Source organism: Diceros bicornis, chromosome 5 (genome assembly GCF_020826845.1).
Source record: "Diceros bicornis minor isolate mBicDic1 chromosome 5, mDicBic1.mat.cur, whole genome shotgun sequence".
NCBI lineage: Eukaryota > Metazoa > Chordata > Mammalia > Perissodactyla > Rhinocerotidae > Diceros > Diceros bicornis.
The window spans coordinates 96,078,323-96,105,657 of record NC_080744.1 but is presented as its reverse complement, the minus strand read 5'-3'; the positions used below and the strand labels follow the sequence as shown (position 1 = coordinate 96,105,657).

The following is a 27,335-nucleotide window of genomic DNA, read 5'->3' as shown; positions in this document are numbered from 1 at the left end:
ACACACTCTTTTACCCTTCACTGTTTTCTCAATTAGTTTCTCTGAAGTCTTCATATGAAAATCTGTTACATCATTGATTTGTCGATTAAAAGGAGCCATAAATTAGAGGCCCTCTAAAAATCCACTGGGGAGAAGGGTAGAAAGCGACTCAACGATGGTTTAGGCCCTATTGGCAACCAGGTCCAGATGCCCGTCCAAAGTATTAACTGGGCTCCATAATGTGAAGACAGAATTATCTCCCACCCCACCCACTTTTTCAACTAACCTGAAAAAGTGATAGAATGTTGAAATTTTTTTTTTTTTAATTGGCCTCATCCCACCCCTGCCCCTAACTACCTGGGTAGCTCTTGCCCACAGCTGGGTCCGCTGGTTCACAGCCTGACCCTCATCCCAACCTCAGCTCCAGAGCTAAATGCACCAAGCGCAGGTCCCTTAGCAGCAGCCTGGATGATCAAAATTAACGGCACCTCCCCCTGAGCTAGGATACAGAGTACAGGGCAACAGATGTCTCCACCTGCCCTTTATGCTCCATTCTCCATCCCTCATCTGCCTGTTATCCTGCCTAAAACGTTAATCCTCCTCCCAGACTAATCTCCAGCACTCTGCCTAGCTTCAGCCAGCCCTAGAGCTGGGTCCCACTCCCTGTTGTCACATCTTACATACACCCATGATGGCAGACTGACTTTCCCAGAGCTGCTCCTTCTGAGTAATATCTTTCACCCATACCTAGCCCGCCTAAATCCTGCCAGAACTTGCTGGCCTTAACTTCACTGATGAGGAGGACACCAGAGCGGACCTCGGTCACTGGGCCATCTTCCTCTACCCATCACGTGCCGTGAGAAGATATTCTTGCCCCATTCCCCATCCGCACTCGGTGCTGTAGGTGCCAAGGTCCTCCAGATCCATCAAAGTCCCTCATCTGAAATCCCATCCCAGTTTGCTCCACTGTCCCATGAATTCAGGCCCTTCAGCCAGAAACCTCTGCATTTGGCAAAGTTGACATTCTCTGTTTCAAATGAGTTGTGAGTGATTTTCAAAGACGTACATAACGCTTAACGCTGTTAAGGCATCAATGTGAATTGAGAACGGAAGGGAATCACAGTCCAGAGGGCCCGGTTTCCGCATCTCAGCCCAGCACAGCCTTGTTCTCTAGATAGCCTTAATGAAGTAATTCAAACACATACACATACACGCAAGTGCACATAAGTGTGCACATACACACAGAGGTGTACCTACTTTGTTCCTTTCTGGAAAAGGTGCTTGGAAAAAAAACAATTTTGGTGCTGGTGAAGTAAAAGCTAAGAAGGCAAAGAAAGGAATGCTTAACAAGAAAAGAGTACTTTTGGATAATTTCAGAATTGAATAACAAATTTGGTGACAGCTAAAATGAACAAATCCATCATATATTTCTGGTGAAAATAAGAAAAAGTGACTCTCAAGTCAATGTCCCAACCAGAGCAAGAACCACACATTGTGTATGAAATTGTATGCAAGCGTGGGCAACCCGGGGGTCTTGGGATCCTTCCAGGGTGTCGAGGGTCTATTATACAAGTTGTGCCCAAGGGAAAATATAATTATTTTGGAATTATTTTTGAGTAACTGTTTCCTGCCCATTGGCAAATGGCAAAGCCAAAGGTAGGCTCTTCAAAGAGGTTCTTACCTGGTCGTCATAGCGATAGGTGAGAAACTGCTCCCCTGTTGTATCTTCCAGAAAACTTCCCTGAGGGGAGAGTGCAAACTCAGGAAGGAAATAGGCTCCAGGAGACTTCTCTGCTGTGATCTGAAAAGCAAGATGGCTTGGTTACAATAGTAAGAACCCCCTGACAGGCCGTCTCTGCAAAGGGTGAGTCCAACAGAATCCACCCACTAAAGGCTGCACCAAGAAAAGGGCAGTGCCCTCTCCTGAGGAACTGTCAGGCCAGGGTATCTCACTGGTCCACCTCAAACCAGCACACGCAGTATTTATTCTGATACCAGCCTCCTCCTCCCCACAACCTGCCAGCGATTCAGCCACAGTGTAGTTAACTTCCTTAAGTTTTGTTGCAAATCCATTGTTTCTAGGGTTCTCTTTCCTTCTTTTTCTTTCTTTCTGTTTTTGTTTGTTTGCCTGGTGAAAAAGTGAGAAACAAACTTATTTTTTCCATACCACAACAGAAAAGCATGTTCATTATAGAAAATTTTCTAGAAGATAAAGATGAGCACAAAAGAAAATAAAAATCGCCCGTAATCCCTTCACACTGTAACAACTACTTTTAATTGTTTTGGTGTATTTCCTTTGAGACTTTTTTCTCATAATATTTTCTATGTTTATATAAAAACCCAAGGTTAAATGAACATGGATTTTACAGAAAGACTCCATTTGGTTCAAGGAAAGCTCATACCCTGGCATCTGAATCATTAGACGTGAGACCTAATTGTTGAGGTCAAGGAGTGTCAGGAAGAAGGACACCATCTACTGGAGAATCTGGCTTGGACATAATGGCCCAATGGACTTGCTGCCATCACTTGCCACCACCCCCAGCCTGGGGAGCCCAGCCAAGGGAAACTGGAGCATTCAGAGCATTTACCAGGATCACTGCCTTGACTGGGTCAAGGAGGGAAGAGATAAAAGAGATGGAACCCCCAGCGCTCAGCCCCACCTGATCAGAAAAGATGGATCAATGACTATGCCCCCAACAGGGTACCTCGCTCCCCGTGATTGGGAAGGAGCACACAATAAACAGAGTGAGAGGCACAGGTGTTACTCTGAGGAAATCGCTCTCCGCAAACAGGAGAGGGGAATAAATGTATCCCTCTCATACCTCTGCTCCCTCCATGGTCACGTTCACAGACTGCAGCAGGGACTTTGGTTAAAGTAAAAACATCCATTTAAATAATGCACTTTAACAAGAGAACTCAATACATGATAGCTTTGTCAAGGCACAGAAAAGACAACTCCACGTTTTGGTTAGCACTAGAGTGTTCAAAAAATTCCAAGATTTCCTTATTAAATTTCCTTCACACGAGTGACTGGAATCTTCCCAGCCACACAGCCCCAGATCTCCTTTGCCCTCCTTCAGCATGGCTTCCTTGAGGCCAGGTTACTCTTATCTGAAAATGGGGAAAATAGGAAAATCGCTTGTAAAAGTTCTATCTGTTAAGAGTGAAGCCACCCTTGACACGGGCCTGTCACCTCAGAGTTCAGACCACCACGGTGTTCTGTGGAGGTTTCTCTGTTATGCCACCTTCCTGTGGGGGAGGCTCTGCTCCAGAAGTTAGCAGGGTCACCCTTGGTCTGTAGCAGAGCTAGGGTGTCAAGAGCCTGGCAGGGAAGTCTGATCAGGCCGGTCAAGGGCGCAGACTGTGTCTGTCAGATCTGGCCGGCCAGCTCTCTGACGACTGCTGAGATTGTTTCTAAGTGACCTGGGAAGAAAAAGCAAGGGGAGCTAATGCCACAGACCCCACAGAGACAACAAGACTCTCACATGTTTTAACACCATTCCATAGATCTCAATGGAAATACCAGAAAAAGCAAAAAATCTTCCCAGTTTCAATGCTTGTCACTCCTCAGTATTCATTAGTGTGGAAAAAAAATAGCAGATACTTATGGGTTCATTATAACTATAGCTGATTACCTTCTGCTTTGTGACCTGTTGTTCCAATCTTTAAATTGTATTCACCAGGATTTAAAAGAGTAAAAACTTCCATGTGAAAATAAGAGGTGAATTTGATGGTAAAATTTTTTTCTGTGTATGTTTCCTAGAAAGTTTGAGTAGGTGTAAAAGTTCCATTATTCTCACCAAAGAAAAACACATCTAGGTAAACCTCAAGGGCAAATCTAATAAAACTGCAAGAAAATGATGGATTTTATCATAAGATAATTCATGTAAACTGATTACCAAAATGCCTAGCAAATAGTCATTAAGAGTTAGCTGTTGTCGTTGTCACTTGCCTCTGTTGGCTTCAGAGTCCATAGAATCACAATTTTAAATGCCTAAAGAGACCACAGAAGTCACCCAGATCAAACTCCTCATTTTACAAACGAGTAAACTAAGGCTCTGAGAGTTAAGAGACTTGCCAAGCACCACAGAGCAGGAGCCAGGGCTGGAACCCGTGAGTGGCCGTGTGCGAAGACATAGATCTATTTACCAAAGAGTGGAGGCTGGGAACAGCGCAGGATCACCACCCTAAAACACCTCCCTGAAGATACAGTGCCTCCCAATACGATGCTTACATTTAGTTGGCCATAGATTCTACACATTTCTTGAGCACCTACTATACATCTGAAATCATTCTAAGCTCTACGGATACAATGAAGAACAAGAAAGATAAGGTCCCTGTATTCCTGGAGATTACATTCCAGTAGGAAGAGATACATAACAAAATAAGTAAACAAATTTGTAAATAAGAAAATTAAAGTTCTAAGTGCTATAAAGGAAATAAATAGGGTTATATGAGCATAAAGTTGGGGAGGGTTGTTTCATTTTAGATAAGATGGTCAGCAAAGACATCCCTGAGAAGGTAAGATTTAAGCAAATACCTAAGGAGGTAAGAAGGAGCCAGTCATGCAAAGAGCCAAGGATGAGCATTCCCAGCCAAAAGAAGAGCGAGTACAAAAGCCGAAAGGTGGAAAGGAGGTCTGTGGGTTTGCGGAACGAAGAGAGGTCAGTGCAGCTGGATCCAGTGTGGACACGAAAGAGCCTGGCAGGAAATGGGGATAAGAAAGATAGCAAGAGTCAGGACATTCAAAGCATTGTGGGCCACAGCAAGGGGTTGGAGAACCACAGAAGAGTATTTCAATAACACTGACTCCTTTGTGGAGGTTGGGTTAGGAGAGGGCAAAAATGGAATCATAATGGCCAGTTAGAAGGCTGCTGCACTAATCCAGGCGAGACAGGATGATCCCTTGGACTGGGATGATGGCAGTGGAGAAAGGGAGAGATGAATGGACTAGAAGCAGAACTGACAAGACTTGCTGATAGGTGAGAAAAAGGGAGAATCAAGGGTGACTTCTGGGTTTTTGGCTTGAGCAACAGGCCATAAAGGAATGCAATGAATGCATAGCCCCGAGGCAGGAATATATTTGTTGGGGAGGGGCAGAGAATTGACAGTGAAGTTTGAGATGTCTACGAGACATCCATGTGGAAAGCAAGTCTGGAGCTCAGAAGGAAGACCTAAGGCTGAAGATAGAGATTTGGAAGCCATCGTTTACTTTTATGTATAAATACATCCATTTACAAACATGGTACCTGAAAGGACCCTCCCTAGAGAAAGAGAATGGCAGACAGGGCTTTACTGGAGTCCTGAATAATGCCAATATTGGAAAATAAGTAAAAGAGGAGGAGCAAGCCAAGGAGACTAAAGATGACAGTCAATTAGAGTAAAATAAAGAAAGAAAGACAAATATTGGGTCACGGAAGGATTCAGCATCAGAGGGGTCCACTGTCTTGAATACTGCTACAAGACTGAGTAAGATGAGCCCTGAGAAGTGTCCATTGGACCTGGCAACAAGAAGGTCATTGCTGACCTTGACAAGAGTAGTTATAGTTAAGTGCCAGGGACAATGGTAATGGTTTGAGGAGTGAATGGAAGAAGAGGAAGTAGAGACCGTGAAGGGGGACTCAGAATGGGCAGTAGCTAAAGGGGAATGTGGAACTGCGGGTAGAATTTTTAAAGAAAGGAGATACCAGAGCATGTTTGTCTGGTTATGGGAATCATCTAGAGTGCGAGAGACAACGCTGGAGACAGAAGAGATAACTGCAGGAGTAAGCCCTTGAGAAGGAAGAGGAATGGGATCCAAATGCCAGGCGGAGGCTCTGACTTTTGTCAAGAAGAGGGCCCCTGGGCCATGTGAGTCTACATCAGGCCATGCTCCCTGGCAGATCCCTAACTTGTGGCCTCATCTGCCCCCTGCTTACTCCTTGGACACTCTTCTACTGGGTCCTAGGGATGCCTGGTCCCAAGATCATCCATCTGTCTCTATCCCCCAGCCCATTCAGCTTTCTTACCTCCAAGCTGGCTCTCTTTCCTGGGCCCCTCTGCAACTGCCCTTCTGCAGAAAGAGGACACTGCCTGCATTTCCTCCCAAACAGCTGCCTTCAGTGGCCAGGAGGGACTGTCCTCAGCCTGGTGTATGTAAAATCTGCTAAAGTCTCCTTTGGTAACACTGCAACACTTCTCTGTAATCAGGGTATTTGTCCACTGTGTTTCTATACAATTAAAAACAACTACAAAAATCTCTAAGCCCCAGTGAGCCTTTTTTCTCTGCTTAAATTCAGATTGGGTAAAATGTTGAATGTTTGCCCTACATTTTATTCCTATCTCAGGCTTCTGCCTCTCCTCCACGGCCCATTTTGGTGCTGCAGTTTGGAGACAGTTCCATAAGGCTGAGGACAGTGTCTCCATCATGTCTGCATTCCCCAGAGTAGGCGCCTACTCCAGTGCCTGGTGTGTGGGTGGTGGGAATGACAGATTGCTGGATCGCACCACCTGAGCCATGCAGTGAAGGGCCTGCTTTCCGCGGCAAGCCTGACTCTTCTGTGGGAATTCAGCATTACAAGTCCCTGGGCTAGACCAGATTCTCTCCATGCCCACATCACACTCCTCGTTACTGATACAATGAAGATTTTACACTCATCTCTCTTTATTAAAATCCTTACTTCCAAGTAAATTTTTAGTCATTCGGAAGTTGATTCTAAAGCCAGGTGCAATCCAAGTCCTTTCCCTCCACAGTAGCGAGCATGCACCCAGGTCACCATGCACCACCATGGTTCTCTGAAGTTTGAAGAGCTCTACTGTGGCATCCCATGATTATGAAAGCCCAGCACTGGAAGGGACCTCCTCGGTCATCTAATCCAGCCTATCTACCTCAGCAATCTTGCCAGATGGCCTGCAGCCTCTACTTGAATACTTTTCGTGATAGGGAGCTCACTCACTCCCAAGGCAACAGGGGTCTGTCAGAATCCAAGGTGATAGACACCAAACTAGTCTGAGGTGGTCCACTGCTCCCCAGTTGAGGTATGGGGTACCCTGGGCAACAGCACCTTTCCCCCGTCATCCTCTCCTACATCCTCCCCCAGCCTCCCTCTCCCCACAAACACACACATACTAAGTTGAATTCTAGAGTCTGAACAAAGTAAACATCTGAATCCCAGAACTGTAGAACGGAAGGAACTTCAGAGACAGTGTAATCCCAAACCCTCTCCTGGAGCAGGAATTTCTCCTGTAGTATCTCCAATAGTCAGACACAACAGACTCAACAGAGGCCCTTTGAAGGGAAAGCAGAGAAAGAAGGAAACTCAAGTTTACCGAGCATGTACTGTGAGCTAGGATCTGTGGAAACTGCCTCATTTTTGTCCTCACAACTACCCTGGGAGGTGGGTGTCATTAGCCTCATCTCACACATGAAGAAACCAAGACACAGGAGGTCAGGTAATTTTACCAGAGACACACTAACGCCCACCTGCTGAGTGGAAGTTCACCTCCGTTCCATTTTCCTACCTCCCTCAGGGGAAAACAGTCTAGGAAAGACTGGGCCTTCCTTTGGGAGAAACGGTTGGGTTCACACGTGGCTTTAGAAAGCATCATGCTGATAATGGGTAGCAAAGAACACGCATCTGAGATTCTCACCCAGATGGGAGCGGACTTCCTAAGTGTCGGGGGACTCGGCAGGAGGCAGCTCCCCACAGGAGGGGTGACCGAAGAGGTTACGGCCCTGAAGCAGCAAGAGCTGAAGGGAAGGCACGAGGAGGACGGTCGGACCAGGAAGTGTGCAGTCGTCCCAGGGCACAGATCCAGGCCTAGGGGAGAAGCTGCCAAAATGCCTCATCCCACCAGCCACTGTCCACAGCTGCCAAGTCACCAGGGACAGGGTCAGGAGGAAACCAGATGGCCCCTCCAAGGACTGTGAATCTGAGACTTGGGGATACAGCTATGTCTCCACCTCCCTCTCCATCTGAAGGCTTTGACGTTGGCAGAAGGAAGTAAATATGGGATTCAAGGAAGTAAATATAGTGATTCAAGGACAAGATTTCAGTGTCCTAGGCCTTGATCTACATCCTGTAAAGGACAGAGAATACCCATCAAGACTAGGCAGAAGGTTTGGCAGACATAATGGAAGGAGAGAGAAGTAGGGGAGAAGTAGGTACTCCTATAGTAGAGAATGGGACCCAGTGTGCCTCAAAAGTCGGCCAGTCACCAGTTAAAACAAATACAATGTGATTTCCATTGAAATTCAAAAGGCCAGTTTAAACACTTCTGGCTTGGTCTGAGCACTACAGGTGGGACATTCATCTCTCTCCAGAGCATGAACACAGCCAAACACCACACCACTAAAGCCTTGCAGTCAATGAAGGCCGCTAAGCCTCTTCCCCACAGGTGGCTGTTAAGGCCCGTCTCTGCACTCTGGACCAGGAGCCAGATCGCACCATTCCCCACCACTCAGGCTGGCTTTAGATTTCGCTCATCATTCCAAGCCTGTCAAGACTCTTTCTAGATCCTGACTCCATCACCCTCTATATGTATTGTTCTCTCCATGCTTCAGGTCAGCCCAAATTCTAGCACCATGTTCTCTATCAGCATCCTTGTCACTGCGGCAAACACTGAGTGGGAGCAGGGCTGAGACCTGGGCCCTTTTCCAGGCCAAGAAAAGCTGGCTCCAGGCCGACGGTGAATCTACCCAACTCCACTCTCCTCATTTCAGGAGTCCCCATGTTGGCCACTAGGGATGAGAAACACCTTGTCAGAGACCTCAAACCTGCAGTGACGCAGACAACAAATGGAAGTAAGATGCTAGATGGAAGGACTGAGGTTCTGACAGATCTTAATAGGTTGGGACAAAAGCTAAACGCTAAGAAGGCAACGCCCCGAGCAACTATTACAGGACTCTTCCCCCTAAGCTCAGGGCTTACCAGAGGACTTTTAAGGTCACTGTCAGGAATACTGATGCATAAGAATTCAGTCTCTATTAATGACAACCAAGATCTTCAGGGAAGAGTTCAGCATCTGGATGGGAGGCTGGGACCACTCCTACAGGTCGCAAGTCCCTTTAAGTGATAATATTCAGTGAGTGTGGGAGTGTGTCTCCCAGGTGGAGCAGGCTCTGGGGACAGTCTGTAAGGAATACATTCTCTGGAGGGTCTCTAGGGGTTGTTCCTCCTGGCCTGGACGGCACATAACACTTGACAGTTTGTACCTTCCAAAGCCCACAAGGGAAAATCAAGTTAACCATTATTATTTAAATTCAGCATGCAAAGTACATTTTTGTTCCAAAAAGCATGATGTGCATTTTGTTTTCTGAACCTGAAACGAAAGTTAAAAAAGAAACCTTCTGGATCGTTTTCATTTTTCACGTAGGATGTCATCATTCCAAGACTTTTCAAAGTTTTATGTGCCCCAAAACTTCTTGATTAAATATAAAATACATTTACATTGGCAGCGTTAGAAGAGTGGGCTGAAAGAAAATGAGTTTTTACATTTTTTCTGAGTTTTTAAAAATGAATTCTAGGGATTTAAGATTCGTCTTCTCTATTTACCATCAACTAATTAATACATTCTCTTGATATTGTTGGGTTGAAAGACTTAACATTTGAAGAAACGTCTGAGTACACTGCAGCCAAACTACCATGTAGTTTCAGACTTCTGCTTCACTTTGAGGCACACTTTCAAAAGAAATATGAGCAGTAGACCCTTCTTGATCCTTCCTAGAGCTGCAAGGTGGAATGCGTCTTGTGGGTGCACATATTCAGAACGAGCTGTCACACAGAGAAGGTCTTTTCTCGAATTTAAATATATCACATTAAGACTCTCTGTAGTGAACTGGAATTTGGATCTAATAAATGTCATTCATCGTACTCCTCCTGCATCTGCCATTAAACACATATTTTCTCTCACATTTTCTCTCTTTCTCTCTCTTTCCATCCCCTTCCCCCTCCTTACACACGCACACACATACACACGTATACTCACACACACACATTCACACACACTGATGCACACATCTTTAATCAGCACTGGCAAGCAGGGCCAAGAGTAATCAGCGCAAAGATCCTGCTGGAACAAGGTTCACCTTTCTGTTCCCTGAAAGGAAAAAACCTGAAAATGGAGTCACAATACTTCTCTGCATCTTGGAACCTTCTTTAGCGCTCAGCACCAGGCTTTGTGCGCAGAAGACATTCAACAATTAATTTTCTTTCCTAGAAAATCCAACACAGGTTTCCCCCTCCACCCCCCAGAGCCCTGCATGAGTGGTATCTGGACACTCTCTCCACACAGAAAGACCAGAACACTCTGGCTGAATCACACGCTGGCATTTCACAAGGGGTTATTTAAAGACTTGACTATTACTCTGAACAGGGAGAGGAAAGAAAGCTTCCCCTGCCAATATACACAATACAGATCCTCTCTCTGGAGCCCACCCCCAAAAATTTTATTTAAGAGTCCATTTTTCAAGAACTTGAAGTAAGCCAACCCATTGGAAACAGCCTCAATTAGCAAAACATCACATGGAAATAACTCTACCTTAAAACACCTCGGGAGAAAAACATTGAAAATTGTAATCCACAAACAGGGCCTTATTGGCAAACAAAAAAACTAGACGGATGGTTGTCTCAAATCTTAATAAATTGTAAACTCCCTACCCCACTCTTTTCTTCTCCATCCACTCCCCTCCTCCTGTCTAGTCTCACTGGAGGAGTAGCACTGTTCTCGCCAAAACAGTCGGCAGAGAAAGGAAGGACCATTTATCTGAAGAACGTGAGCAACCATTGTTGGTGAGAGGACCTGACTGGGAGAACTCCCTGGAAAAAGTGCCGTGGAGAAGTGAGGGGTTTCCTGGTAGATCTTTTTAATTCTCCCCCGGCGTCACTTCCATTCCCTGACAGGAATTCAGTGTTTAAGGAGGACACTCTCTCAGGACCCAGTGTGGGCACTGGAATCTGCACTCTGATCCTAAAGTGAAATATGTATTTTCCCACAGCCTCTACCACTAACACTCATGATTATCTCTCTGGCAGTACAAATAAGTATTTTATTTTACCAAAGTAGTAGAGGGGGCATCTCAAAGGCACGGTGTGTCCAAGTACTTCTTGGGGTTCATAGAGTCTATTCAAGTCACTCAGTCAACATATGTTTATTAAGGACCTACACTATGCACCAAGGCTGTTTTCAACACGGAGAAATCAGCAGTCGATAAAACAGACAGGAATCACTTTTCCCAAGGAGCTTACAGTCTAATTAGGGGAAGCAGAAAACGAACATAATAGATAAGTAATTGCATACTATGTCATACAGAAAAAGGAGACGGGATAGGCCAAGGTAGGTCAGGGGTCCTCAGGGAATCACTTCTTTTATTCTGGTTTTCTAAACTGACTCGTTGGAACCTGCCATTTTCCTTGGAGGTTTCAAAATGTCTACACTCTCTAGGAACCTGGCTGGGACCTGCAAGGCTCTGCAGTCATCTGCTTCCTCCTACAGCAGCGGTGTGACCTTTTGCTCCTTGGCCCCAAGTGCCTCTCTGCCTCCGCAGCCCGCCAACTCCAGCCAGGCGGGGCCCGAGCGCTCCACCCTGCTCATTCCAACGGCTCGGGCTCCCAGGGAGCCACAGCCTGACCCTGCCCAGGCCCTAACAACACAAGCATGGAGTAAGTACGCAAAGAACACCATTTCTTGACAAGCTGATTAATTATGCGGGCACGGTGTCTTTGTTGCCAACTTCAGAGACTGGTAGGGAAATCTGCGTATATCCCTTGTGCATGAATTTATATTAACTCAGTAGCAAAAAAAAAAAAAAAAGCATTACCAGCTCTTCCCAATTTGGCAATGAGACACCACCCAACCTGACACAGTCCAGAAACATGTCGGGGATATATTCATGTTTATTCAAGGTCTTTCTCACCCCCACAGCTTTATTTCTTTCAGGAAACAGCTCGTCTGTGTGGCTGAAATCATGCAGGCTTTCAAAATGCAGCCTTCCAAGAGAAGAAAAAGACAGAAATGTGCACATACTCCGAAAAACATTTATATTCATCATAAACTAGTTTGTTTTTCTAAGCTTAGCGGGACAGGAAGTCTTCAGTGCGAACACATCAGCAGAGCTGCCAGATTGCTGTTTAGATGCTTATGCCTTTCAGAATTCTTAAAAAAGCAAGACGATAGGAAGATAGTGATTTAGAGTCAGGGCATCTTTGCTCCATGTGTATAAAATGGCATCACTCTAATTTCCATAAACTATGAAAAAAAATGGGGGGTTAGCATAAAACGTTAAGGACTTGTTGAAAACAAAAAGTGATGCTTTTATAAAATTAAGATGTTAACATCAACCTCTGCAATTCAACAGTAACAAAGCCATACTGGAACCATAAATCAGCAGAAGAAATTATTACAAACATACTACCTTTTGTTTAAAAAAAAAAAAACAAAGAGGAATGTAAACTATAGTCTTTGATCCAAGCAGTGTGTTGGGCATAATACAGGTTTATGGATTTAAGTGGATAAAGTTTTAAGGTATAATTTTAATTTCATAATAATATACAGAATGATAAGTAATCTTCTTTTGAATGCTTAAAACACCATCATACCATTCCATATTTGTTTGACATGAAAATGTCACTTAGTTTTAAGTCCTGAATAAACATAGGATTAGTTTTACTAACGGTACCGGATACATGGAAAATCACATTCATAAACCAGACAAACTTGGAGACACTGGACACCTGTTATAATTGGTGATGGATGCTCAAGTTTAGAAAGGGAGCCAGATTTGCAGTTGGGAGCCTGGGGGTCCAGCCCACCTCTGCAAGAAACCGTTTGTTCTCAGCACGTCCTTTCGCGTCTCCAGGTCTTACGCACCACATTGTTAAACTGGGATACCGGGCCAGATGAGCTCCAAAATTCCCTATGGCAGGAGGAAAACCAGGGAAAAAGATGAAGGGGCAGTAACTTTGCTTCTTTACTGTATTTTTTATATTACCAAAGTCATACTGTTGGTATGAGTTTAGAAAAAGTCTCCAGAGCAGAAAAATACCCAGCAGTCAAAAAGTACAACTCTGGTGTCCTTTGTAATGAGAGTCACTGCATTTCTTAAACCAAAAGCAGGCCCAGGAGAGAACTGCATAGTAACCCCCTCACTGACTCAAAGGGCCCTCAGATACAGCCGTCCAAAGCTCAATGTTAAAGGAAAAACACAGAATGACTTCAGAATAAAAGAGTCAATATGGAGGACATGAACCTGTTTCTTCCCCCCACTGCCACCACAGAGAGGGAAGAGGGGTGTGGCTCACGAGAGAGGGAACTGGTGTGTTTTGACAAGGTATATTTGTGCTCTCAAAGCCTCAGTTTCCCCACTCGTAAAATGGAGCTAAAAACATTATACCCCCCCAAATTGCTGTGACTATTTAAAAAAATAATGCATATGGCAGTGCTCTTTAAATGTAAGAAGCTGTATCAATGGATGATACTATGACTGTTGTTATCACAAAGTTCCACAAACAAGTTCTTAATTTAAGCATTTATACAAGACCGTATTGAGTATCTCCCATATGCGGGTGCTGTGCTCGCCACCAGAGACCAAACAAGACACAGCCCACGCTCTCAGGGAGCTCACTGTCTAGGGCTGGGTGTGGACTGAGAGGCAGACAAACACGCAGGCAATTCAAAGCCATGTGACAAGGGCTCTCCAAGAGAGGGAAGAATAGGATGCTGCGGGAGCATATGAGAGGGACATGCACAAGGCAGGGGAGGGTGGAGTAAGGGTCAGAGAGTGTAACACGGAGACAATGGCCACCAAGCTGACATGTAATGAACAAGTAGGAATTACTCAGGAAAATGGGGAGAAGGATGGAGGAACAGAGCCTTCTAGAATAACATGGGCATAATGAACAGCATGGACAAAGATTAGGAGACTGGAGAGAACAGGGCAAGTTGGATGAATGGTGTGCAGCTCTGAATAGCTGCAGCATAGAATGTAAGAGAAGTGGCGAGTCGCAGACATGGGCTGGATCTTGAAGCAGGTCTGGTAAGGCAATCAAGAAGCGAGTGGTTTATCCTTAGGAAGCACTGGAGGGATATTAAGTAGAGAAGTGCAACTACCTCTATGGAGGATGGACCGCAGGAGAGTGAGGCAGTCAGCAGGGAGACTAGTTAGGCTACTATAATATTCCAGGAGAGATATGATGGTGGCAATGAGGATAGACAGAGGAAAACAAACCATAACAAAACACCATATCTCAGAACTTAAGAAAAAATTATGCCAGTATCTTTGAAATACTGGGAGAAATGAAAACGTTTTAGAAAAAATTCTAAATAATCAAAACTGACTTAAAAAAAAGGAAAATCTCAATGGTCCTTTAACCATTAAAGAAATAGAATCAGTATTTAACATTCTTCCCATGAGGAAAACAACAGATCCAGAAGGTTTTAGAGGTGAGCTCTACAGAACATTCAAAGTATAAATAATTCCAATCTTAAAAAAACTCTTTCAGAGAATAGAAAAAAACGAACAGCCAATAATTCATTTTATGAGATTATAACCTTGATAAGAAAAACAGGCAAGTACAAGAAAGAAATTACATATCAACCTCACTCTTAAAATGAATGCAAAATTCCTAAATAAAATATAAGCAAAATAAATCTAACACTGTACAAAAAGAAACCATCAAGAGGAGAATAGATCAATAAATTGTGGTATATTTATCCCCCGGAACACAATAGAGCAGTGAAAATGAATGATCTCAGCTTCTCACATCAACAGAGATGAAATTTTAAGCCATTACACTGAGCAGAATAGACACAGTATGATGATTTCATTCATGTAAAATTCAGACAAGGCTAACATCACATAATATATTATTTTGGGATACACACTCAAGCAGTTAAAGGAAGTATAGACACAAAATTCACCTTTTGTTGTGGTGATTTCTGAGCAGAGAGGAGGATGCAATAAGGAAGGGACACACCAGAAGTTCCAGGGGTATTAATAATGTTCCATTTCATAAGCTTCATGGTGGGTACCCAGGGGTTCATTATATCATTATTCCTGGGCCATCTAATGAACGGTTGTGCAAGATGAGCACTACACTCTGCATATGGCTGTCTTCCTTTAAACGCCATGTTATATAAATATGTGTCTATACATATCCACACAAAACAATTATAACAACAAAATAATATACAATAATAAAATAAGCTTTAAGTCAAACCTGTAAGGATATGCATGTTTATATTTAACACTAGGTAAAAATAGCCTTTTATATCAATGGGAAAGTGGTGGATTATTCAATAAATTCTTCAAGATAATAGGTAAATTAGGAGGAAAAAGGGCAAACTCAGATCCCTCCACAATCAATGCATCAAAATCAATTCTATATAGATAAAAAAATGTAAACATTAAAATATATATGTACGTGTATAAATGCAGTCACGTGCTGTACAATGATGTTTCAGTCAACGATGGACCGTATATATGACAGTAATCCCCTAAGATTAGTACTGTGTAGCCTCGGTGTGTAGTTGGCTATCCAGGTTTGTGTAAGTACACACTATGATGTTCACACAACGACAAAATTGCCTAACGATGCATTTCTCAGAATGTATCCCCACCATTATGCAACACATAACAGTATGTGTGTGTGTGTATATGTGTATTTATACATATAATTCCACCATTTTCCGGAATCAAGAATTGTGAAAGAAAAGTTTGATATTAATCTGATTGTTTTCCTATTGTAAGTTACTTTTCTTTCTTCTGGAATTTTTTAACGTGTTCATAATAGCTAATTTAAAGAATTTGTTTAAGAAGTTTAACATTTGGCTTCCCAAAAGTTTCTATTGACCCCTCTCTTTTCATGTGTGTGGGCCACACTTTCCTGTTTCTTTGTGTGTCTCAAATTTTTATTGAAAATTGGACATTTTAAATAACATAATGTGGCAACTCTAGACATCTTTTAATCTTCCCCCCAAGAAGTCAGACACTTTACCAGAATATGTGCCTGTCTCAGTTTGTGTCTTTTTTCATCAGTCCTGACTATAATCCAGGAGCCCTTTCAGACTCAAGTTTTCCTTCATTCAAGGAAACTTTCTACTAATAGTTGTTTCATTCTTGCCTCTTCTCCATCCATTCCTTTTCCTCCTTCTGCTGTTTCTGTCATTTGAATACTAGGTCTCCTACATCTGTTCTCCAAGTCTCTCATCTTTTCCCTCATGATTTTATTTAAAATTTTAAAACCACTTTGTGGTTCTCCACTGTGTTGGATGGTATTTCGTCCACTTGGATTTCCTTCAACTCATCCACTGAATTTTTGCTTTGAAAATCTCATTTATCTTTAGTTGAAGAAAGCCATTTGGGGCTGTAGTGGAATCTCCTTACGTACTCTCAGTTTGTGGTCCTTCCAGCTTCCTTCTGTCTCCTCCAGCACGTCTATTACAATAGGAGATGTCTGATCTGAACGGGCTGCTTGTCATTCCTCTTTCTGGCTGCTGAGCCTCTCAGAAGTGCTGCTTTCATACTCTTTTGCATACGCATTGGCGCTCAAATCAGCTAGAACAAAACAGTTACCATCTCAATCGTGGTGGGGAGGAGGCACAATCAACACTCTGAAGGCCCTCAGAGAACCGGCTGGCTAGGGAGCAGTCTCCTAGTAAGGCATCAGAAGAAAACTTCTCTGCTTCCAAACCCTCTTCTCTTCCCAGAGGGAGAAGAGCTCGGAGCCACCTTTCACAATCTGCATTAGGAGCTGGTAGAACCTTTGTATTCTCTCTCCAGACCAGCCTGCTGCCAGCCCTGGATCCAACTCTGCCAGAGGGGCAGTTGGCTTTAGACAGTCTTAGAGGGGAGGGTAGCATGAACCAATTCAATCTGACATTGCCATACAATGACATGACCCTAAATTATTCTGATATAGCAACCATACAGAAGGAAATATATTTACATGCATATCAGATCTTGATGTGGGGGAAATCTTTAGAAGCATAACATCAAAGGCAGAAACTATATACATATTTATAGAGTTAATATCAAAATTGAAATTTTAAATAAAACTTAAAAGTGAATAATCAAACATGAAAATACTTTAAACATATATAACAGACAAAAGATTATTAACTTTGATATATAAAAATAGCTCTTAAAAATCAATAAGATGAGGAATAGATTAATAGGAAAATGGGCAAAAGACATAAAAGAAACTCATAAAAGAAGAAATGAACACCGCCAATAAACTTATGAATATCACTAGCGATAAAAAAGAAATTTAAAACACTTATCAGATTGGCAAAGATTTTAAAAAATATACTGCTGGCAAGGGTCAGGTCTGAAACACATTTTAGCAAACTGGACTGTCAAATGTTTAAATTCAAATAAAAAACAAATTGCAATCTTTTTTACATGAAAATTGCTGCATCCCAAATAAAATCTCAGAACAAACCTGCACTCAAAAGCTGAAATGGCTAAAACTACAATACAAATAGAACACTGGGGATATAAAGCACAACTGGGCTTCATTTTCCTTAGCACATTCATTCATTCATTCACTCATTCAGTATTTTTGAGCACCAGCTCCAAGCCAGGCCATGTGAGTGGCAATAAGGACACAGTGGTAAAAGAGACACATAGTCCTACCCTCAAGGAGCTTATATTCTAAACAAATTACCATGAGAGCATTTCAGACAAATGTTGCTACATTGTAAAATATGCAAATTATATGGTTATTTAACCTCCCAATTTAAAAACTAATATCAAGAGATATGTTGAAACAATACTCAAAGTTATTTATATACCAAGATTAACTTCCCTGAACACATTTAAATCATAAGCAGTTTATTAGTATGGTAAGAGGAAGAGGGACAGAGCTTCACCCGCCCCAGGCTATATGAAGATTCAACTCCACATTGGTTATCTCCCTGCAAGGAGAAGAGAACAGAGGAAAGGAGCTGGTTGTGATCTAAGTGAGAGACGAAAGAGGGGGCAAGGTATGCTGATTCACCTCTTCTCAAGAAGTCCTATAGAGCTGCACTGTCCAATACGGTAGCCACCAGGTAATGTGGCTAGTGAGCATTTGAAATGTGAGCAGTTTGAGTTGAGATGGGCTGTAAGTGTAAAATAAACACCTGATTTCAAAGTAAGAAAAAAAGCAAGGTAACGTATCTCATTAAGAATTTTTATATTGATTATATATTGAAATGGTAATATTTGGGTATTTGGATAAAATAAAATATATTACAAAAATTAATTTTTGCTTGTTTCTTTTAACTTATTTTAATGTGGTTACTAGAAAACCAAAAGTTACATATGTGGCTTTCCTTACATTTCTATTGAAAAATGACACTATATGTGATTCTAGAGTAATTCTTATTTCCCTGAAAGTTCTGAGGAGAAGGAACCCCACTGATCTATTGATAGGTGGGTGTTTCCAATACTCCTTACTCACCAAGATCCAGTCTTGGGTTCAAGACTAAGCAGATGATACCCAGAGGGTCTTCAAAAAGGAATAGTCAAGAACTCATAACATTGCAAACTCCATGCCTAAGAAGGGGTCTCCACCCCCATCCACCTCAATTATTGGCTCTGATGAGAATGGTCACCAACCTCAAACCAGTGTGAACCACATAACTGCAAGAACACACCTAAAAAACCCCACATTCCAATGCCACAGTGAAGTCAAACAACGAAATTCAACTTGATTCTTAAACAAGAAACCATAAAACAGCACAAATGTTCTAACCATGCTGTTGTGTGTAACCCAAGACATGAAACGCCTTCCGTGTCTTCCATTTTTAGCAGATGCAATTCAAATATAATTCAAACAGTATGACTACATCTATTTCTTATACTTGGTTGATGCCCAACTGTTAACCACAAATCTGTTTGCCCCCCTCCACAGCAAGTCGATGCTAATAGTAAAGAATTGACTAATGTCATTGGTTGTGTTTAGGGATAACTGAAATGCAAATGAATCACAAACCTTTTCTGTGTGGAAACCAGTCTATACCCTTGTTTAAAAACAGTTCTGTTCTGATGAACAGTGTCTTTAAGTGTGCAGAAGGAAAAATGATGTAGCAGTTCGAAGGCTTGCCTGCATCTACTCAGGGATTTGTGACAGGCTGTAAAAGAGAAGCGTCTGCTACTTGGCTTAGGGCAGAAACCCAGGCTGTGGAGAAGAGGCCAGACCAGGAGGAAGGAGGAGGGAGGATGAGCCAGCTGCCAGAAAGGGGCTGGAAAGAGCCCATCATGGGGTTTCTACGTGTCCACCAGGATGTCTCAGGGAAAGACGGTTTCATATTCCCGAGGCCGTGCTCTTGCTTTGCTGTCCTCAGTGAAGACACAGAGAAGGAGGCAACAGCCACATTACTCAATGCCCATTATATGCCAGGCATGTACTAGATGCTTGCCATAGTTTATCTAAATTAATCTCACATCATCCCTGCAAGACAGTTAATGTCATCCCCCTCTTTCAAATAAGGGGAAAACATTGAGGTTCTTGAGGTAAAGAGAGCTGTGTAATATTACAGTTAGTAAGTAGCAGAGCCTGTTGGAAAACTCATTCATTTCCTCTTCACGGAGCCATACAGGATATAAAATCATTTTTCTTTGGGCAAAAAATATATGAGGCTAAACATTGAGAGGAAACTATCAGAGGATATCTGTGTGACATCAAGGTAAGAAAGGATTTCTTTAAAAAGACACCAAAAAGGCAAACTATAAATGATAAGATGAATGAATATCTATTTATTCATTTATCCAATAAACATTTCTGAACATTTGCCATCCACCATATGCTGCCCTAGGCACTTGGGATACAAAAGCAACCAAAATCCCCACTCTCCAGGAACTTATATGCTAGGGAGAAACTGCATTAAAATTCAAATAAACATTTTTGCTCACCATAAAAGGTAAAAATATAGGCTACAGACTGAGAAAAGATACATAACCAACAAAGGATTAGAGTCTAGAATATATAAATAATGTTTACAAATAAATGAGAAGAAGACAAAAAAAGAAAAATTCAATGGCAAAAAGTTGATAAGCACTTTACAGAAGTGGAGACCTAAATGCCATTAAATATGAAAAGATGGGTATTTCACTAGTAATCAAGAAAATACAAATTATAACACGAAATGATACCATTTCACAGCTATGAAACTAACAAAAATGAAAAAACCTGGCAATATCAAGTATTGGAGATAATGTGGTACAACAAGGGTTCCTAGAAATTTGGTTAGACTATAAGTTGGTACTGTGACTTTGGATAACAATTTTGCAACAGCTAATAAAGTTGAAGATGGGTCTATCACTTTACCCAACAATTCCACTCCTAGGCTTAGACTTTAGGGAAATTAATGTGCAAAAAGAAGATGTACGAAATTGTCCATAAAAACAAAATTGGAAAAAACAATTAAATGTCCAACAGGAGAATGACTAAAGATTTTATGTCTTTATACAATGGAATACTACAAAGTAACAAAAATAAATGAATTAAAGCTACATTTAACAACATAGATGAATCTCACTAGCAGAATGCTGAGGGGAAAAAAAAGTTGTAGAATACTCACAATATAATTCCATTTATATAAACTTTAAAAAATGCAAAACAACACTGCATATTTTGTTGAGGAATATGTAGTAAAAGTATAAAGAAAATGAAAGGAATTATAAACTCAAAATTCAGAATAGTCATTACCGGGCCGGCCCCGTGGCTTAGCGGTTAAGTGCGCACGCTCCGCTACTGGCAGCCCGGGTTCGGATCCCAGGCGCGCACTGAGGCACGGCTTCTCGGGCCATGCTGAGGCCGTGTCCCACATACAGCAACTAGAAGGACGTGCAACTATGATGTACAACTATCTACTGGGGCTTTTGGGGAGGGGGAAGGAGGAGGATTGGCAATAGATGTTAGCTCAGAGCCGGTCTTCCTCAGCAAAAAGAGGAGGATTAGCATGGATGTTAGCTCAGGGCTGATCTTCCTCACAAAAAAAAAAAGAAAAAAAAAACCTGGGCAGTTCCCCAAACATTGAATTGGTATGTACACATGATTTAAAAAAGAATAAAAAAAAAAAACAGAATAGTCATTACCTATGGGGACAAAAGAGAAAGGAAAAGAGGAAAATGTACCCAGGTCTTTGTACTGACAATGGTTGATTTCTTAAGCTGGAATATCAGTGGTATATCAGTATACACTGTATTATTATTTAATCCTTTCTAATTCTTAATTATTACATAATAAAAATGTTTTAGCAAACTAAGTATAAATCTCAAAAAAATAGAAGAGTTATGGGAAATAAGCAAGGATTCTCAAAGATAAATTAATGCTGTTCTTGCTAAGTTGTAAACAGGTAATCTTTGCTTTTGATTTCAAATCTCCTAGGAAGCCCTAAGGTTGGAGTATCAGCATGAAGTGTGCAGCCAGGGACATAAAGTGCTATAAGGTGAGGGAGAAACCTTAAATGTTTTTCCTAAAAGCAGAATGAGAAAACAACAAAAAAGTTAGGTTAAATGGTGTCAGGCTGTCCAAAGGCTAAGCCAGGCCTTCAAGATGTCTCAAGGCAAAGGCTGTCCCGTATGAGAGGCCCGGGTTTTGAAAATATGGGGCAAGTGCGGAAAAGGCCAGGAATGGTCAGCGGAAAGAGACACTACTGAACTTGGAGCATGAAGGTGTGGGAGAAGCACAGGGTACAGGACTGGATGGATGTGGGGCATGGCTGGATCAGAGACCCAGCAAGGCTACATCACCATTCTATGTTTCTCATGTTATCTACTTGTCTCCCCAACTCAATATGAACTTCTTCCAAGGCAGGGAGCATGTCCTCAAATGAAACCTCACGATGTCCAGGGATCTGTGCTAGCCTGTGAGGGGCCCAAAGTAAGGCAGACACAGACCTCAAGGAAAGAAAAGCCAAACGTGAAGTCCAGTGGGGGAGAAAAGACATGTATAAAATAACTCAATTACAAAGTAGAACACAATAAGGGAGAAATGCAGGGTAGTGAGAGGACTGGGAAAGACTCTGTGAATGTCTTGAATCTTGAAAGATAGCTAGGATTAAGAACAGAGGGGCAAGTGGAGAAAGAACTGAGAGGAGGTGAGAATACGTAGAGGAAAGCATGAGGCAGCCGAAGTTGAGTTTGACTAAAGCGTGGGTACGCGATCAACACCACCATGTGGAGGAAACAGTAAGCCACATACAAGGGCAGAGTAAGAACTCAACAATGCCTACAGCGATGATCACAAATGGAAGGTCTGACCAAGTATCTACTTTCATTCTTCCCTCTAACACTAGTTTCATTTTGGCTCAAAGGAATGACCAGTTTTATTGAGCCAATACCTTAAACTGAATTTGTGGCCCAAGTCCAAATATTTCCAAGTGAATTTCCTTGTACTCCTAAACTCTAATAAAGATCAGGGAAGCTTTGAAGGCCTGCCTGGGCTGTCCTCCTCCACCACTATATAATGAGGGCAGTTTGGTCCACCTGACAACCGCCTGGCTCATGACCTAGTGAGAAATGTGGATGGGAAGCAAATCAGAATAGATTCATATTTCTTTACAAGTTATAAACAACACATTTTTATAACTGAAGAAATAAACATAGCTCACTTCTAAGAAAGCAAACGTTTGTAGGAAAGTCATTAGATGACATCTGCTCTCTGATGGAAAATTTAAGGAAAAAGCATGATTCAGGCAAAGCCAAGGGAAAGACCAATTAGTATTATTTAGACTACAGTACTACCATGCTTCCTTGTACAATAAACAAGCACTGAATCTCTCTACCCTTCAACACCAGCATTCTCCAACTAGACACCAAATGCTTTCTTCTTTCAATACATCAGTCAGTAATCTTTTCAATACTTGGTGCCAACAGCAAGGATGAACAACACTGGTAGGCTCCTTTGGCAGACCTAACATATATTGGGGAAGAGGGTAAAAAGGGATGGAATATAAGAGTGAAAAAGTGAGAAAAGAAAGAAAAGAAGTACAAGAAGATGTGCCTAAGGTAGGGACAAGTAGAATGACTCAGCCACTAGCTACTGGCACTGACGCCACAGGTTGTCCAGAGCAAGACATCAAGTGAACAAGAGGAGTGGGTCCAGCCTTATCTCTGACCCTCACTTGTCCTGCGACCTTAGTTAGATCTGTTTTGGGCTCCATGATCTTTGGTGTTCTGTTTATCGTACGCTTGCGTTTTTAAACACAACTGGTCTACCACATATTACACCATAGAGGATGCAGAGAAGCCTGCTATGATCATAAGCCCATTCCCAGACTCACAGCATCAACATGTCAGCATTCAGGTAACTGAGGTAACCAAGTCCCCAGACCCAGAAACTGTCCAAAATGACCAAAAAACCCCAATACAGAACATGGGAATATCAATAGTTTTAAATAAGAGTTTTGAAATGATGCCAACCATACGGTGCAAATTCTAAGGATTTTTTTTTCTTTTCTTTTTTTTTTTTTTGCTAGATTAAGTACGGGCAGGACCAGATAAAGAAAAAGTCACTAGGGCAGATTTTAATATGTCCATTCTTAAGAAAGTGGTGCACAGCAGTAAGTAAATGAAATTCTAGAAGAACTTCTGGATGTGAGAGTTGACAGCTGGAGACCATGACACAGCACAGGAAGACAAGAACAACTTCACTTGAAGTCTCTCTCTTACATGGACCAAGAGCAGTCTAAGGCAGCTGGAAAAGCAAGGGGACACACCTAAATGAGTCCATAGTTGGGAGCCATGACCCCAGCTCCCACAATCAGCCCCTTAGGGTGCTGGATGAATAAAGTTGCAATAAACAAAACTATATGATCAAGAATGGTATTTTAAGTATTTGACAACTGCTAAGGCACAGGCACTGACCAATCAGACAGATGTCAGCTGTAACCATCAATATGGCCAGGCTGGCAGGTACTTCCTTAACCAAGCCCGGATCCATCCTGACAGTCTTTAAGATGGATTTCTATGGTACAAAGGCAAACAATGGGGGAAGCTTTGGTAGCCATTAGTGCTGTTCCCCAAATATTTCCAGTTCTCCTCTTGGATCCACGGTGGGAGTGCATGTTCCCACTCCTTTGAAGTTAGGTGTGGCCATATGAATTGCTTTGGCTAACAAAATGTGAGTGATATGTGTCACTTCTATTCAGAAGCTTTAAAGAACCAGTGTCCAACTTGCCACACTTTCTATTTTCCTCTGCCGTGGCAAACAGCAATGTCTCAGATGACAACAGCACTGAGCAGAAATGTGATAGATATGCATGAACGAGAAAAATTCTTCTGTGTGTTATGCCACTGAGATTTTTTGAATGTTCCTGTAGCATGATCTAGCCTATCCTGACTGATACCAGGAAACATGTGCTTCACTAGTCTTTGGAATAATGCAAATGGTGATAAGGTAATTGCAAATGCTCATTCAAGGACAAGTCAACAGAGTAAAACTAACTTGGAAACTACAAGCATCTGCAGCATTAAAAAAAATAACATAACATGCAAGAGATAAATTTTTGGAAAAAAATTTTACTCTAGGAAACTAAATAGCATTTGCTTTGAATGCTTAAGGAAATTAAAGTAAACATGGACTCTGAAAAACAAGAAAGATGAGTTGATAAGACAACAGTTTTAAATGAAAAAGGAGCTGGCATAAGAAAACAATGTAAGGAAATAATGTCTTAAAGCATTAGAAGGAGTAAAGAGCAGAAATTATATTATAGAAAATTAAGAGTCAGTGAAGTAGAAGACAAGCATGAGAATTAGGAATGAAAAGGAAAATTCAAGAATTACAAGAGAAGATGACAGACAAGGAGAACAGACAATGAGATCTCACATGGATAATTCATGTTCTTATAGAAGAGAACAGAAAATCAGGAAGAGAAAAAAAATACTTAAAGATATACTAAAAGAAAACATCCCCAATCCAAAGAAAATGGCTAAAACGTGCAGATCAAAATCAGAACCTGGTCATACCCTAGTGAAAGCATTGAATTTCTCAAAGATAAAAAAAAAAGAATGCAGGATTATGAACAAAATGGTGTAGACTCATGTCTCCCTACTCTCCCCAGCTAAGAACAACTAAAAACCCTGGACATAATGCAGCAAACAACCATAAGAAGACTCAGAAAGAAGGAAAGAAGAGGCCAGACTGGCTAGGGACCTTGGGACTTGAGGAACAAGACAGTGGTGGGTTCCCTGGGTTTTCCTCTTATATTTCATATATTCTGGACTGAGCGCTAGAAAACTGCAACACAGAAATGCCAACAAGCAGAGACAAAAAAAAAAAAAGCCTGCTTTCTGTAGCCAAAAGACCAAGTGATAGCCCAGCAGGACAGAAATAGTTTTTGACAATAACCACCTTACCCTAACCAAACAGCATGAATGCCCCACCACCAACAGCAGCAGCGCCAGTGGAGAATGAGTGGAGAGCCTGGACTTTCACTCCCCAATGAGTGGTAATGGACAGTCTGGAACACACTACCCTCCCCTAGCTGATGGCTTGATGTCAGCAAAGATCACGTGAGAATCCTGGATCCCCACCCCTACCCACAATGATAGTGGGTAGACCAGTGTGATACTTCCCCACTGCTGCACAATCTCTGCTGAGACCAAGTGGGTAGCCTGGACTCCCACCCCCACCTAGCAGTGGCAAGTGGCACTCTTTCCCCTCCCAAGTAGAAGAGCGGGGTGGGGCAGAGCTTGGAGGGGAGGGAGTTGGAGAAAGGGCATCTTTAGACCTGCTTATAAAGTTCTAAGCAAATTCCTAACCAACCCACATATGCAACTGACTAGAATTAACAGTGTAAAAGGTTTGGGAACTGAACTACAGTGTGGAATACCACTGCACACAAACGAAGCAGACCAGAATACCACTGCAGAAGTTCAAAAAATTAAATTGTCATTATAATTATGGCCCACAAAAGCAGTCAAGGACCTGTACACTAATCTAAACAGGGTGACTGTCTGCTAAAATAGAAGAGAGATTTAAGTAGGATCCAGAGTCTCATAACATAATACCCAAAATATTTAGAATACAATAAAAACATCATTTGTTATACCAAGAAAAAAGAAAATTACAACTTAAATGAGAAAAGACAATCAACACTGAGATGACTCAGATGTTCAAATTATCTGACAAGGATTTTGAAGCAGCCATCATAAAAATGCTTCAATGACCAATTATGAATACTGTTGAAACAAATGAAAAAATAGAAAATCTCAGAAAAGAAATAGAAGATACAAAAAAGAAACACATAGAAATTACAGAATTAAAAATACAATAAAAATTTTTAATTATTTTTTTAAATTCAATATTTTAAAAACTCACTAGAGAGCCAGCCCTGATGGCTTAGTGGTTAAATTTCAGTGCACTCCGCTTCGGTGGCCTGTGTTCAGTTTCTGGGCGCAGAACCACAGCACTCATCTGTCAGCAGCCATGCTGTGGCAGCAGCTCACAGTGAAGAACTAGAAGGACTTATAACTAGAATATACAACTCTCTACTGGGGCTTCGGGGAGGGAAAACAAAAAAAAGAGGAAGATTGGCAACAGATGCTAGCTCAGGGCAAATCTATCCCAGCAAAAAAAAAAAAATGCACACACAAAAAAACTCACTGGATATAGTTTCTTAGTATATTGAGATGACAGATCAGGAAACTTGAAGAAAGAGAAAGAGCAACTACTCAGTCTGAACAAGAGAGGGAAAATAGTCTGAAAATAAAATTAACAGAGCATCAGGGATTTATGCCACAATAACAAAAGATGTGACATTTGTGTCATCGGAGTACAAAAAGGAGAAGAGAAATAGTGTAGGGTTGAAAAAAATATTTGAAGAAATAATGGTTGAAATTTCCCAATTTGGGGAAGAGCATAAAACCAAAGATTCAAGAATCTGAATCCCCAAACAGAATAACCCCAAAGAAATACACAACTAGACACATCATAATCAAACACATGAAATCTAAAAACAAACAAAAGTCTACAAATCAGCTAGAGAGAAATGAAGGACAGCGGATTTCTCATCTGAAACCATAGGTGCCAGAAAGAAGTAGCATATGTTTCAAGGGCTGAAATAAAAGAACATTTAGACCAGAATTCTATACTTAGCAAAGATACCCTTCAGGAGTAAAGGGGAAATCAAGACATTCTCAGATGAAAGAAAACTAAGAATTTGTTACCAGAAGACCCACTCTAAAGAAGACCTACCCTTAAAGAAAGGATAAAGGAAGTGTTCCAAAAAGAAAGGAAATGATAGCAGAAGGAGGCTTGGCACTTCAAGAAGGAAGAAAGAAAAGTATAATGGGTAAAAATAGGGGTAAAGATAATAGAATATCCTTCTCTTAATGAGTTTTTTTTTTTTAAATATGTTTGATAGTTGAAACAAAAATTATATCATCTGAT

The 27,335-nt window shown here is 41.7% G+C and overlaps 1 protein-coding gene across 1 annotated transcript in view; it reads right to left on the bottom strand.

Annotated features, from left to right (window-relative positions):
• The window catches only part of LOC131406510 (endophilin-A3), a 536,830-nt gene that overhangs the window by 312,929 nt on the left and 196,566 nt on the right, over positions 1 to 27,335 (bottom strand). Inside the window, exon 10 of the mRNA XM_058542566.1 lies at positions 1,661 to 1,780. Coding sequence (XP_058398549.1) covers positions 1,661 to 1,780 — 120 coding nt within the window. The remainder of the gene's footprint in view (positions 1 to 1,660; positions 1,781 to 27,335) is intronic.